The sequence below is a fragment of the Lutra lutra genome, chromosome 10 (genome assembly GCF_902655055.1).
Source record: "Lutra lutra chromosome 10, mLutLut1.2, whole genome shotgun sequence".
NCBI lineage: Eukaryota > Metazoa > Chordata > Mammalia > Carnivora > Mustelidae > Lutra > Lutra lutra.
This window is the reverse complement of record NC_062287.1, coordinates 72,956,641-72,970,392: the sequence shown is the minus strand read 5'-3', so window position 1 is coordinate 72,970,392 and position 13,752 is coordinate 72,956,641. Positions and strand designations below refer to the sequence as shown.

The 13,752-nt window shown below is 37.7% G+C and overlaps 1 protein-coding gene across 1 annotated transcript in view; it reads right to left on the bottom strand.

Moving 5' to 3' along the window:
* Positions 1-13,752, bottom strand: part of LDHC (lactate dehydrogenase C) — a 48,661-nt gene that overhangs the window by 14,562 nt on the left and 20,347 nt on the right. Inside the window, exons 5-6 of the mRNA XM_047691799.1 lie at positions 4,967-5,140; positions 2,038-2,155 (exon numbers count right to left, since the gene is read on the bottom strand). Of these exons, the coding sequence (XP_047547755.1) occupies positions 2,038-2,155; positions 4,967-5,140 (292 nt within the window). The remainder of the gene's footprint in view (positions 1-2,037; positions 2,156-4,966; positions 5,141-13,752) is intronic.

Below are 13,752 nucleotides of genomic sequence, written 5' to 3'. Positions count from 1 at the left end.
ATACCGCCTAATTTCCAAACTTATTACAAAGCTACAGTAAACAAAACGGTATAGTACTGGCACCAAGATAAACATATAGAACAGAGATCCCAAAAATAGATTTCCAGAACTATGGTCAATTGATTTTCAACAAGGGTGCCAAAACCACTGAATGGGGAAAGGACGGTCTTTTCAACAAAAGATGCTGAGAAAACTAGCTATCCACATGAAGAAGAATGAAGTTGGACCCTTACCTAACCAAATACAAAAATTAACTCAAGATGGATAGGATATAAATATAAGACCTAAAACCATGAAACTTTTACATGAAAACATAGGGGAAAAGCTTTACAACATTGCATTCGGCATTGCTTTCTTTGATATGATGACAAAAGCAACATAAGGAATAAAAAGGCAAATTGGATTTCATGAAAATTTTTAAATTTTGTACATCAAAAGATACTATCAGGGTGCCTGGGTGGCTTAGTCAGTTGAGTGTCCAACCGCCGGTTTCGGCTCAGGTCATGATCTTGTGTCATGAGGTCCAGCGTCTACATAGAGCCCTGCACTAAGCGGGAAGTCTGGTTGAAGATTCTCTCCCTCTGTCCCTCCCCCCATACATCTAGATGTATGCTTTTGTAGGTTTAATATTCCAGTTTTGAATATCCAACAGTGATTTCTAAGTTCTAGAACTTCTCATATGCTTGACTAAAGCATGAAAGAGAATGATGTGTGCTGTTAAAGCTGATGTATAGAGTTGGGACATTTATTTTACTTATAAATAAACCTAGCTAACTTCTGATCATCTGATCAATTTCATATTTCTTTTCATCAAATCATTTGATGAACACTTAATAATTTCTAGGTCCTATTCTAAGCATTTTACACGTACTAACTCATTTACTGTTCAAAATAACCTTCACAGGCTCTATTATTAGAGGAAAAGGATGTGCAGCATTATTTACAAGAGCCAAAACATGGAAAACACCCAAGTGCCTATCAATAGATGAATGGATAAAGATGATGTGGTGGAATATTATTCATCCATAGAAAAGAGTGAAATCTTACCACTTGCAACAAAATGGAAAACTTGGAGGGCATTATGCTAAGTGAAGTAAGACAGAGAAATACCAATACCATACAATTTCACTTTTATGTGGAATATAAAAAACAAAACAAACAAAAAACAGACTCTTAAATACAGAAAAGAAACTAGTAGTTGCCAGAGGGGAGGTGGTGGAGGGATGGGCAAAAACAGATAAAAGGGATTAATAGATACAAATTTCCAGTTATGAAATAAATAAGTGATGGAGATGAAAAGTACAGCATAAAGAATGTAGCCAATAATATTGTAATAATGTTGTATGATGGCAGATGGTGACGACACTTATTGTGGTGAGCACTGATTAATGTATAGAATTAGACATCAATCAATATCCTATGTTGTATACCTGAAACTAGTATAACACCATATGTAATTATACTTCAATAGAAAAAAAGATGAAGAAACTGTACTTTAATATTTTAAATAAGTTCTCAATATCATACCACTAATAAATGGTGAGACCAGGTTTCAAGCCTCAGCAACCTGGTTCCGAAATCCATGATCATAATCACTAGGCTATATTCCCTTCAAACGCATATGAGTTCGTGTGAAAGGATAAGCATATTTTCCTTTTAAAAAAATGACCCCTGGGGCACCTGGGTGGCTCAGTGGGTTAAAGCCTCTGCCTTCGGCTCGGGTCATGATCTCAGGGTCCTGGGATTGAGCCCTGCATTGGGCTCTCTGCTCAGTGGGGAGCCTGCTTCCTCCTCCTCTCTCTCTCTCTCTCTCTCCTTGCCTCTCTGCCTACTTGTGATCACTGTCTGTCAAATAAATTTTTAAAAAATGACCCCCAAAGAAAACTATGCATAATATAAGTCTGAATTTGGAGATTTTCAGAAGGTTAGAATTATTTATCTCAAAAAAGGCAAAGATCAAGTGCATATTTTTTGTTTGTGAAACTAATTCTCAAGACTGATTATTAAGGCACTGAGACATTGAATAAGTACTGTTACCTTTCAACAACTTGTTTATGGATATTTTTCCACTGCTCTTTGTCTGAATCAGTTCCTAATTTAGGGTCTAGAGTCTTCAGAGCAACACCAGCAACATTCACCCCACTCCATAAAGGCACTGAAAGAAATATATCTCAGAATAAATTCTTCTTTCCAGTACTGCATCAGTTCTTTGAGTTCGGTGGGTTTCTATTATAAAGTTAGGTAACTATCTTACACATACATAAAAATAAGTTTTAAATGGACCAAAGAAACAAAAACCAAAATTATAAAGTATTAGAAAAATATGTAGTAGAAGTTATTTGTAATTGTGTGGTATAGCAGGCATTTAAAGCAAGATAACGTCTACAGAATCCACAAAGAAAAGGATGAGATAAAACATCAGAAGGAGCTTGAGGGAAAAGAGCAGCAAATACTACTCAACAGTAACAAAGAGCTGACAGGGAGTAACTGTCAACCCGGAATTTCGTATCGGTTAAACTCTCATTCAGCAACGAGGTGAGACTAAAACACTTCCACATGAACAAAACTGACAAGATATACTTCCTGAAGATATACTTCAGGAAGAAAGAACTGAATCCAGGGGAAAGAGACAGATACAGGAAATAAAGATAAGCAATACAACTGGCAAACAAGTACACAAATCCAGACAGGTGTTACACTTAAATAGTAGTAACTAGTTTGGAGAGATGAAAACAGAATGGAACCCCCAAAGTAGTTAAAACTGTTGTCCCTTGAACAACACAGGTAGAACTGTGTGAGTCCCCTTATACACGAATTTTTCCTAGTAAGTATATTGGAAAATGTTTTGGAGATGTGCAACAATTTGAAAAAAACTTGCAGATGAACAAGGTATTACTATAAAGAAAAGAGCATATAATATATATAACATACTTTGATTGAATTAACTGCTTATGTTGCCACTAAGGCTTCCAATCAATGGTAGGCTATCAGTAATTAAATTTGGTGGGAGTCAAAAGTTATATGCAGATTTTCAACTATGTGGGGATTGGAACCCCTAACCTCCATGTTGTTCAAGGGTCAACCGTAATTACATATGTGAGAGAACAAGGTCAGTCAAACTTAATACATTCTAAGGTCTATTCTAAAGAAGAATAAACAGACTAATTATTTTGAGGTCAAGTATGAATATAGGTAACCACTTACAAAGTGAGTGTATAATCCAAAGTAGTAGAAGAAATTAAAGAAAGTTTAACTGATCAAGTAGAAAGCAGTAAAGAGAAAAGAAACAAAAGAAAATCTCACTAAATTGAATAATAAATATATTCAAATCAATACTAATCAGAATATACTACTTTATAAAAAATAAAATTATGGAATATTAAATGTGAAACATTAAAACATACCTAGGAAAATCAATTTTAAGGACTTTGAGGAGGAAGAACTGAGTTAAGAAAATAACACAAGTAGGGGCGCCTGGGTGGCTCAGTGGGTTAAAGCCTCTGCCTTCAGCTCAGGTCATGATCCCAGGGTCCTGGGATCAAGCCACACATCGGGCTCTCTGCCTGCCTCTCTGCCTACTTGTGATCTCTGTCAAATAAATAAATAAAATCTTTAAAAAAAAAAAGAAAGAAAATAACACAAGCAAAAAGGGTCAAATTAAGGCACTGGTGAAACAAATATTTATCTAAGTCAAATAAAAAATATTTGTTTTCTAAAGTAAAACACCATGGTATGAGAAGTTTAGCTTGGGAAAAGGAAGGACAGTAATTGAGAGAGGTCATTAAAGTGTTTTCTGGTGCATTTACCAGAATGGTAATTACACAGATATATTCACTATTTGATGATTTATTGAGCTATAAATTTATATTCTGTGTCAAATAAATAAATAAAATCTTTAAAAAAAATTTATATTCTGTACAATTTTTCAGCATGTGTTATATATACTTAAGTGAAAAAAGTTTTCAAGTATACAGTAAATTTTATCATGATTTTAAGAAAATTTATTATATTATGACCCTTGAAGTAAAAGGAAAATAGGCTCATTAAATGTTTTGAATTAATGAATGATTGAATGAACAAATGCTCCCTATTCCCTATAAAATGGGTTTATTGACATTATGGAAAGATTTGCATGTATGCCACAATTAGAGAACATTGTAAGAAGTAGAAAGTTCTAACTGTGCAGCAGATATTAAATGTTTAAGTTCAGAAAAGAAAAAGGTTGGTGTGGCCTAAGTAATAGTTTAAACCACATATTATATAATATTACTTACATGAAAAATCTGAAATAAATGAATCAGAAAGTAGATTAGTGGTTGCCTGGGGCTAGGGTTAGTGTGAGCACAGGAATGGGAGTTTCTTTTTGGGGTGATGAAAATGTACTATAAATATCTTGTAGTAATGGTTGCACAAATCTTTGAATATACTAAAACCCATACACTTTAAATGGATGAATTTTATAATATGTGAATTATATCTTTTTTTTTAAAGATTTTATTTATTTATTAGACAGACAGAATCACAAGTAGTCAGAGAGGCAGGCAGAGAGACAGGAGGAAGCAGGCTCCCTGAGGAGCAGAGAGGCTGATGCGGGGCTCAATCCCAGGACCCTGGGATCATGACCTGAGCCAAAGGCAGAGGCTTTAACCCACTGAGCCACCCAGGTGCCCCATGTGAATTATATCTTAATAATCTTGTTAAAAAATCAAAGTAAGTTAAAGTTCTCCAGATATGAGAAACTCACTGACTTTAAAACAGCTATATGCTATGGGCACTATTTTATGAGAAGTAGCTAAATCCATGAACAGAAGACAAAGTATAGGAATAGAAAAAGATACACCAGGGCAGTACCAACAAAATGAAAGTTATGTAGCTATATTAAAATCAGGAAAAAAATGGACTTTAAAGAAAATAAGGATGACGAGAGATAAGTATGATTACGTAATGATAATAGGTTTATACTTACCACTAGAATCACCATGTTCTCCAATAATCCAACCATGGCAGCTTGCGGGATGGACACCCAACTTCTCTCCAATTAGGTAACGGAAGCGGGCAGAGTCTAGATTACAACCACTTCCAATTATACGAGTTGCAGGTAAGCCACTTAGCTTCCAGACCACATATGTCAAAATATCCACTGGGAGGAACAATTTGTTAGAAAAAAATTAATGGTAACTTCCTTCTAAAATTTTCTTTCCTAATAGATAAATTGTCTTTTTAAACTTTTATTTTATTATTTTTCTTAAGTAGGCTCCATGCCTAGCATGGAATCTAACGTGGGGCTTGAACTCATGACCTTGAGGTCAAGACTTGAGCTGAGATCAAGAGTTGCTTGCTTAACCAACTGAGCCTCCCAGGCACTCCTAGATAAACTGTCTTAAAATCAAATACAGATTCATTACAGAGTCTAAAGTGAAGCAAATCAACAAACAAATAAGGAATATCTCTCACAAAGGTGTTAAAAAGGTTAAATTATTCATGATGGGGCACCTAGGTGGCTCAGTCATTAAGCATCTGCCTTTGGTCAGGTCATGATCCCAGGGTCCAGGGATGGAGCCCCACATTGGGCTCCCTGTTTGGTAGGAAGCCTGCTTTCCCTCTCCCACTCCCCCTGCTTGTGTTCCTGCTCTCCCTGTCAAATAAATAAAAGCTTAAAAAAAAATTATTCATGGTAAGAATTTTAAATTAAAAAAAAAGTCTCTTGAGATGATGTATCTGTATTAAATAAGCAGTCAATTAATTCTACCTTCTTAAGCACACCTAGATTTCGCCTCTCCCTCACCATAGCCTCATCTAATCTATCAGCATCTCCTACCCAGAATAAGGCCACATGCATGATCAGGGCCATATACAGATGCGAACGACAAAATTCAACATTCATTCATGAAAAAAAAAAAAAACTTTCTGGGGTGCCTAGGTGGCTCAGCCAGCTAAGTGTTGGACTCTTGATTTTGGCTCAGGTCTTGGTCTCCGGGCCCTGGGATTGAGCGCTGTGTTGAGCCCCATTTCGGGCTTCCTGCTGAGCAAGTCTGTTCAAGATTTTCTTTCTCCCTCTCCCTACGCCCCACCCCCTGCCTGAGTGTGCTCTTTCTCTCTACATAAAATCTTTTTTTTTTAAAGATTTTATTTATTTATTTGACAGAGATCACAAGTAGGCAGAGAGGCAGGCAGAGAGAGAGGAGGAAGCAGGCTCCCTGCTGAGCAGAGAGCCCGATGCGGGGCTTGATCCCAGGATCCTGGGATCATGCCCTGAGCCAGAGGCAGAGGCTTTAACCCACTGAGCCACCCAGGCGCCCCTCTCTAAATAAAATCTTTAAAAAAAAAAAAAAACTTTCTACAACCGTAAAACGAAGGGAATTTCATAAAAAACTCACATTAAACATCATACTCAATGATGAAAGACTGAATGCTTTCCCTACAAGAAAAACAATCAGGCAAGTATGTGCCTTCTGGATATTTGGGCAAGGGTGACACATGCCACTAACACCAGAGGATGGAGATATAAATAGTATTTACTGGAGAAAATGTTAGAAGCAGAGAAATAAGGAAGCATGCATTGTGCACTGAACTCTCATTATTCCACAACACAAGTTAGACAGGGATCCTCTGTACACAATACAGCCAAGTGCAGAGGAGCCTCCTTTGGCCAGCAAGCTGGGTGTTCTCTAGAAACTCCTCCAAGAACAAGAACAAGTCCCACCACCACACTGCTTTGAAGGGGGAAAGGAATGCTTAGTTTCCTTAAGTAACAAGAAATTTATCAAGGAGTATCTGGGTCTAGCAATAATAAGGAATATGTATTTCCAGGACTCAGGGCCACAGATGCCAGTAATGCTGATTATCAGCTTCAGGCCTTGCTGTCCCTCCATAAGCTGGCTCAGTTCAGCTGATACAGCTCTCTGATAAGATACCAAAAGGAGGAAGGAAACAAGCCCCCAGAGTCAGCAGATTTGTATCTCATTACTACTCACATCGACCTTTGTGCTGGGGGGTCCCAACCAGTGGAACGAGGCAAGGAAATAAAGAGGGCTTTACATTGGAAAGAAATAATTAAACTTAATAAAACTCTGTTTACAGAGGACAAGATAATATAGACAAAATATCTTAAGAATTTAAACAAAATTACTAGAATTAGTAAGTGATCTTAGCAATGTTTTCAAGATACAAAGTCAATATAAAAAAAACTAGTATTTCTACATACTAGCAATAAGCAATGGGAAAATGAAATGTAAAGACAATTTTTTTATAATAGCATCAAAAATATGAAATGCTTAGGGATAATTTAATACAATTTGTGTAAGACCTATATCCTGAAAACTACAAAACACTGCTAAAAGAGAATGAAGAAGACATACATACATGAAGAGATATTCCATATTCATGGACTGGAAGACTCAACAGTGTTCAGATACAATCTCCAAATTAATCTATAGACTTAACAATCCCAATTAACATCCCAGCATGTGTTTTTTATAGAAATGGATGATCTAATTATAAAATTTATGTGAAAATGATAACAACACGTAATACCCACAGTAATTTTAGAAAAGCATAACAGAGGGGAAAAAAAAAGAAAAGAAGAGCAAAGACGATTTACATTAACTGATTGGAAGATTACACTAGTAATCAAAATAGTGTGATAATAACAAAAGAATATATATGAAGATCAATGAAAAAAATAGAGAATCTAGAAATAGACTTACATAAATGATAATTTTCAAAAAAGTTATCAAAGCAATTCAAATTAAAGACTTATTCTTTTTTTTTTTTTTTAAGATTTTATTTATTTATTTGTCATAGAGAGAGAAGCGAGAGTGAGCACAGGCAGACAGAGTGGCAGGCAGAGGCAGAGGGAGAAGCAGGCTCGCTGCCAAGCAAGGAGCCCGATGTGGGACTCGATCCCAGGACGCCGGGATCATGACCTGAGCCGAAGGCAGCTGCTTAACCAACTGAGCCACCCAGGCGTCCCTTAAAGACTTATTCTTAATAAATGTTGCTAGAAAAACTAGATATCATCTTTGAAAAAAATGAATGACACCTTACATCAAACACTAAAATTAATATGAAATGAGCTGCAGTCCTAAATATAAAGGATAAAATGATAGGGGCACCTGGATGGCTCAGTGGGTTAAAGCCTCTGCCTTTGGCTCCAGTCATGATTCCAGGGTCTGGGATAGAGCCCCGCATCAGGCTCTCTGCTCAGCGGGGAGCCTGCTTCCCCACCCCGCTTCCTCTGCCTGCCTCTCTGCCTACTTGTGATCTCTGTCCGTCAAATGAATAAAAACTTTGGGGAAAAAAAAAAGATAAAATGATAAAACTTATAGGAAATAATAAAGGAGAAAATCTTCAGATTTAGTGTGGGCTAAAGACTTCTTAGCTAAAAATCAAAAGAGCACAGGGGCGCCTGGGTGTCTCAGTTGGCCAGCTCCTGATTTTGGCTCAGGTTACAATCTCAGAGCTGTGAGAGGGAGCCCTTTGTCGGGCTCTGTACTCAGTGCTGAGTTTGCTTGAGAGCTTTTTCCTCTAAACCCCTCCCCCTGCTCATTCTCCCTCTCCCTCTCTCAAATAAATAAACAAATCTTTAAAAAATAATAATAAAAAATTAAAGTCAAAAGAGCATAAAACATAGATAAGAAACTGATAAACTGGACTTCACCAAAAGACATACTTTACTCTTTGAAAAATACCATTAGGAACACAAAAAGGCAAACTACAGACTGAAAGACACTTATGTAATACCTGTATCTGACAAAGGGACTTGTATACAATGTATATAAGAACTCTTATAATTCAACAATTAAAGGTTGAGTTATAGGTCAAAAGAATTAAAAGTCAAAAGATGTAATTTTTAAATATTAACAAAAGAGATGCACAGAGCATTCACACAAAAAAATGTACTAATAGCTAAGGAACATAAGAAAAATGCTCAACATCTTTGATCATGAAGGGAATACAGTTAATTAAAACCATAATGATATTAGAATGACTAAAACTGAAAAGACTGACAATACCAAATGTTGTCAAGGATGTGAAGCAAGTAGAGCTCTCTTCTAGTGCTAATGGGAATGTAAAATGAACAATCACTTTGAAAAACTGTTTGGCAGCTTCTCACAGAGTTAAACATACACATACCATGTAAGCCATCCTGGTATTTACCCAGAGAAATAATGACATACACCCATGAAAATACTTGTTCACAAATGTTTATAGCAGCTTTATTCATAATAGCGAAAAACTGGAAATAACCTAGTATCTACCAATGGATAAATGGATATGAGTGGATAAACAAAGAAAATCTTAAATTATTTGAAAGATTAATTACTCTTCAGCAGTAAAAAAAAAAAGGAACAGATCATTGATATACTGAGCAACATGGATGAATCCCAAAATAATCATGCTAGGTGAAGGAAACCCAACAAAAGGGATTATATTCACTAATGAATGTATGATGCCATTATATGAGATTCCAAAAAATGGAGCCAGAGGTAGAATAAGCGACAGACTGCAAAGAGGCACAAGAAAAGTTTCAGAGGTAACGGAAATGTACTTTCTTGATTATGGTGGTGGTTTCATGAGTGATTACATCTATCAATACCCACTGCGGAATGACATCAGCAACACAGCCAAATAAAACAAACCTTCTTACCACCCACTCCTCAAAACCAACAATCCAGCATCCACCCATGGACAAAACTGCCTTTGTTGGATCAGTACGATTCAGCACTATACGCCAAGGAACCCAGAAGAAGACTCACACACACATGTGTCAGGCATATAACAGGCACAGAGGCTTCAGTCCCAGCTGTGGACTCTGCAATGGCCCATGAGCCAATTCCAGCCCCACTTTACTGCAGTCCAGGAGCCCCTGGAAAATACCATCTTAAGACAATCCACCCAGGGATAGGACAGCCTTTCTGGAAGTTCAGGTTTCCCAACAGAGAAGAGCCAGCACACCACTGGGGCAAAATAATGAGTTTGGGTGCATTGTAGAGGGTGAGAGGAACAGTCTGACTTTACATACATCACTCCTCCCCCAAGGTGGAAGAGCTCAGTGCCAAAAGAGATATTCTTAGCACATGATTTCTCCCACAAAGGAAGTCTGAGTGTGTGAGTAAGCGTCTACCTTCACTAGCTACGCAAACTCCTGCCAAAGAAGCCCACTTTTCTCACCCCATCCAAAGTACTGAGTCCTGTGCTGCATGACTGGGGAATGAGGAGAAGCTAAGACAGTGGCAGACAGGACTCTCAAAGGGGCGGTACGAGATACAGATCCTACTAAATGTGCTGTGGACTCCATCAAGAAGTGTGCCCTTGAGCCACTGGGAATGCCTTGGCAGTGGATCGGCTCCCAGTTTGTACTGTGTGGTCGGCTCCCGGTATGTACTACTCCAATAGCAAGAGGGGGCATTAGCAAATAGCTAGTGAACACAGGCAGAAAGCTGGACCAAAACTGTGGGTCAGAAAGAGACTGCAAACTATAACTTAAGCCACATCCTTGGGAAAGTAAAAGAGAGGTTGTCAGCATCTGGCCTACTGCAATGAGGGTCAAAATAAGGCGCAGAAGCTTAAGAATTCTGCCACAACAGGGTGTAAGATGTGTGAAGCAGGCATACACAGAGGTCTGAGAAAGCCTCAGAATTCCTAGCAGGGCTAACAGAAGACATTTCTGCCCTGAACTAAGTTGGTAAAGACTAGAGGAGGTTACAACTACTTCAAATGCAAAGATAGTGACACAGGACTTCAAGGAACAAAAAAATATCAGGGAAACATGACACTACCAAAGATCTCAATCATCTTCTAGTAACCAACCCCAAAGACATGGAGATCTGTGATTTAGCAAACAAAGAGTTCAAAATATCTGGTTTAAGGCAGTAAATGGGCTACAAGAAAACACAGAAATAGTTCAGGGAAATCAGGAAAACAAAAATGAGAAATTTAATGAAGAGATAGAAATCATTAAAAAAAGAACCAAATTCTAGAGTTGAAGAATACAATGAGTGAAATGAAAACTGCACTAGATAGCATCAACAACAGAATGGATCAAGAAGAAAAAATCTGGGGCGCCTGGGTGGATCAGATGTTAAGCGTCTGCCTTCGACTCAGGTCATAATCCCAGGGTCCTGCTTTTCCCTCTGCCTCTCTCTCTCTCTCTCTCTGTCTCTCATGAATAAATAAATAAAATTAAAAAAAAAAAAAAAAGAAAGAATCTGGGTGTCTGGGTGTCTCAGTGGATTAAGTGCTACCTTTGGCTCAGGTCATTAGAGAAGAGGACCACCACATAACACAGCTCCTAGAGGGTGTTATTCCTATCCCCACTTGGGCAGTGAACAGTTTGCTCATGGGACACCTGGGTGGCTCAGCCGGTTAAACATCTGTCTTGTGCTCAGGCCCTGATGATGGTCCTGGGATGGAGCTCCACATCGGGCTCCGTGCTCAGTAGGAAGCCTGCTTCTCCCTCTCTCTGCCTTATATGCTTATGCTCTCGCTCTCTCACTCTCTCTGAATGTCAAATAAATAAAATATTTTTTTAAAAAAGAAGAAAGACGGGGCACCTGGGTGGCTCAGTGGGTTAAAGCCTCTGCCTTTGGCTCGGGTCATGATCTCAGGGTCCTGGGATCAAGCCCCATGTCGGGCTCTCTGCTCTGCAGGGAGCCTGCTTCCTCCTCTCTCTCTGCCTGACTCTCTGCCTACTTGTGATCTCTGTCAAATAAATAAATAAAATCTTTAAAAAAATAAAAATAAAAAAAGAAGAAAGAATCTGTTGAACTTAACAGATATATTCAGAATATTCCATCCTAAAACATCAGAATACACATTCTTTTCAAGTGCACATGAACATTCACCAGAATAGATCATATATCAGGTCAAAAACAAGCCTCAACAAATACAAAGACTGAAGTCAAACCATGCACCTTTTCTGACCACAACACTGTGAAACTAAAGTCAACCACAAGAAAAAATTTGGAAAGACCACAAATACATGGAGGTTAAACAACATGCTACTAAACGATGAATGAGTCAACCAGGAAATCAAAGAAGAAGTTTTAAAACATACATGGAGGGGCACCTGGGTGGCTCAGTGGGTTAAGCCGCTGCCTTCGGCTCAGGTCATGATCTCAGGGTCCTGGGATCGAGTCCCGTGTCGGGCTCTCTGCTCAGCAGGGAGCCCGCTTCCCTTCCTTTCTCTCTGCCTGCCTCTCTGCCTACTTGTGATCTCTCTCTGTCAAATAAATAAATAAAATCTTTAAAAAAATAAATAAATAATAAAACATACATGGAAACAAATGAAAATGAAAACACAATGGCCCAAAACTTTTGGGATGTAGTGAAAGCAGTCCTAAAAAGGAACTATATAGCAAGAGATGCACACCTCAAGAAGCAAGGAAAATCTCAAATAAACCACCTCACCTTACACCTAAAGGATCCAGAAAAAGAAAAAGCATAAAGCCAGCAGAAGGAAGGAATAATAAAGATTAGAGCAGAAATAAATGATATAGAAACTAAAAAAACAATAGAACAGATCAATGCAACCAGGAGCTGGTTCTTTGAAACGATTAATAAAACTGATAAACCTCTAGCCAAACATCAAAAAGAAAAGAGAAGGGATGCCTGGGTGGTCAGTTGGTTAAGCATCTGCCTTCTGATCAGGTTGTGAGCCCAGGGTCCTAGGATCAAGTCCCACATGGGGCTCCCTACTCAGCAGGGAGCCTGTTTCTCCTTCTGCCTCCTGATCCCCCTGGTTGTGCTTTCTCCCTCCCTCCCTCTTTCCAACAAATTAAATAAAATCTTAAAAAAAAAAAAAAAGAAGAAAGAAAAGAGAAAAAAAAAACAAGAAAATAAAATCACAAATGAGATAGGAGAAATAACAACCAACACCACAGAAATATAAACAATTATAATAGAATATTATGAAAAACTATATGCCAACAAATTGGACAACATAGAAGGGATAAATTCCTAGAAACATATAAATTACCAAAACTGCAAGAAAAACTAGAAAACTTGAACAGATTGATAACCAGCAAAGAAACTGAATCACTAATCAAAAAACTCCCAGTAAACAAAAGTCCATGACCATATGGCTTCACAGGCAAATTCTACCAAATACTTAAAGAAGAGTTAATACCTATTCTTCTCAAATTATTCCAAAAAACAGAAAAGGAAGGAAAATTTCCAAATTCAGTCTGAGACCAGCATTACCCTGATAACAAAACCAGATAAAGACACCACTAAAAAACTGAACTATAGGCCAATATCTCTGATGGACAGGGATGCAAAAATTCTCAATAAAATACTAGCAAACCAAATCCAACAATACATTTAAAAAATAGTTCACCACAATCAAGTGGGATTTATTCCTGGGTTGCAGGAATGGTTTAATATTCTCAAATCAATCAATGTGACACAGCACATTAATAAAAGAAAGGGTAGGAGCCATATGATTCTTTCAATAGATGCAGAAAAAGCATTTCACAAAGCATGACATCCATTAATGAAAAAAACCCTCAACAATGTAGGTTTAGAGGGAATATACCTCAAGATAATAAAGACCATATATGAAAAACCTCACAGCTACTATCATCCTTAATGTTTAAAACCAGAGAGCTTTTCTCTACGGTCAGGAATAAGACAGGTATATCCATTCTCGCCACTTTTATTCAACATAGTACTAGAAGTCTCAACCACAGCAATCAGACAACAAAAAGAAACAAAAGACATCCAAATCAGCAAGGAAAAAGAGAAACTTTC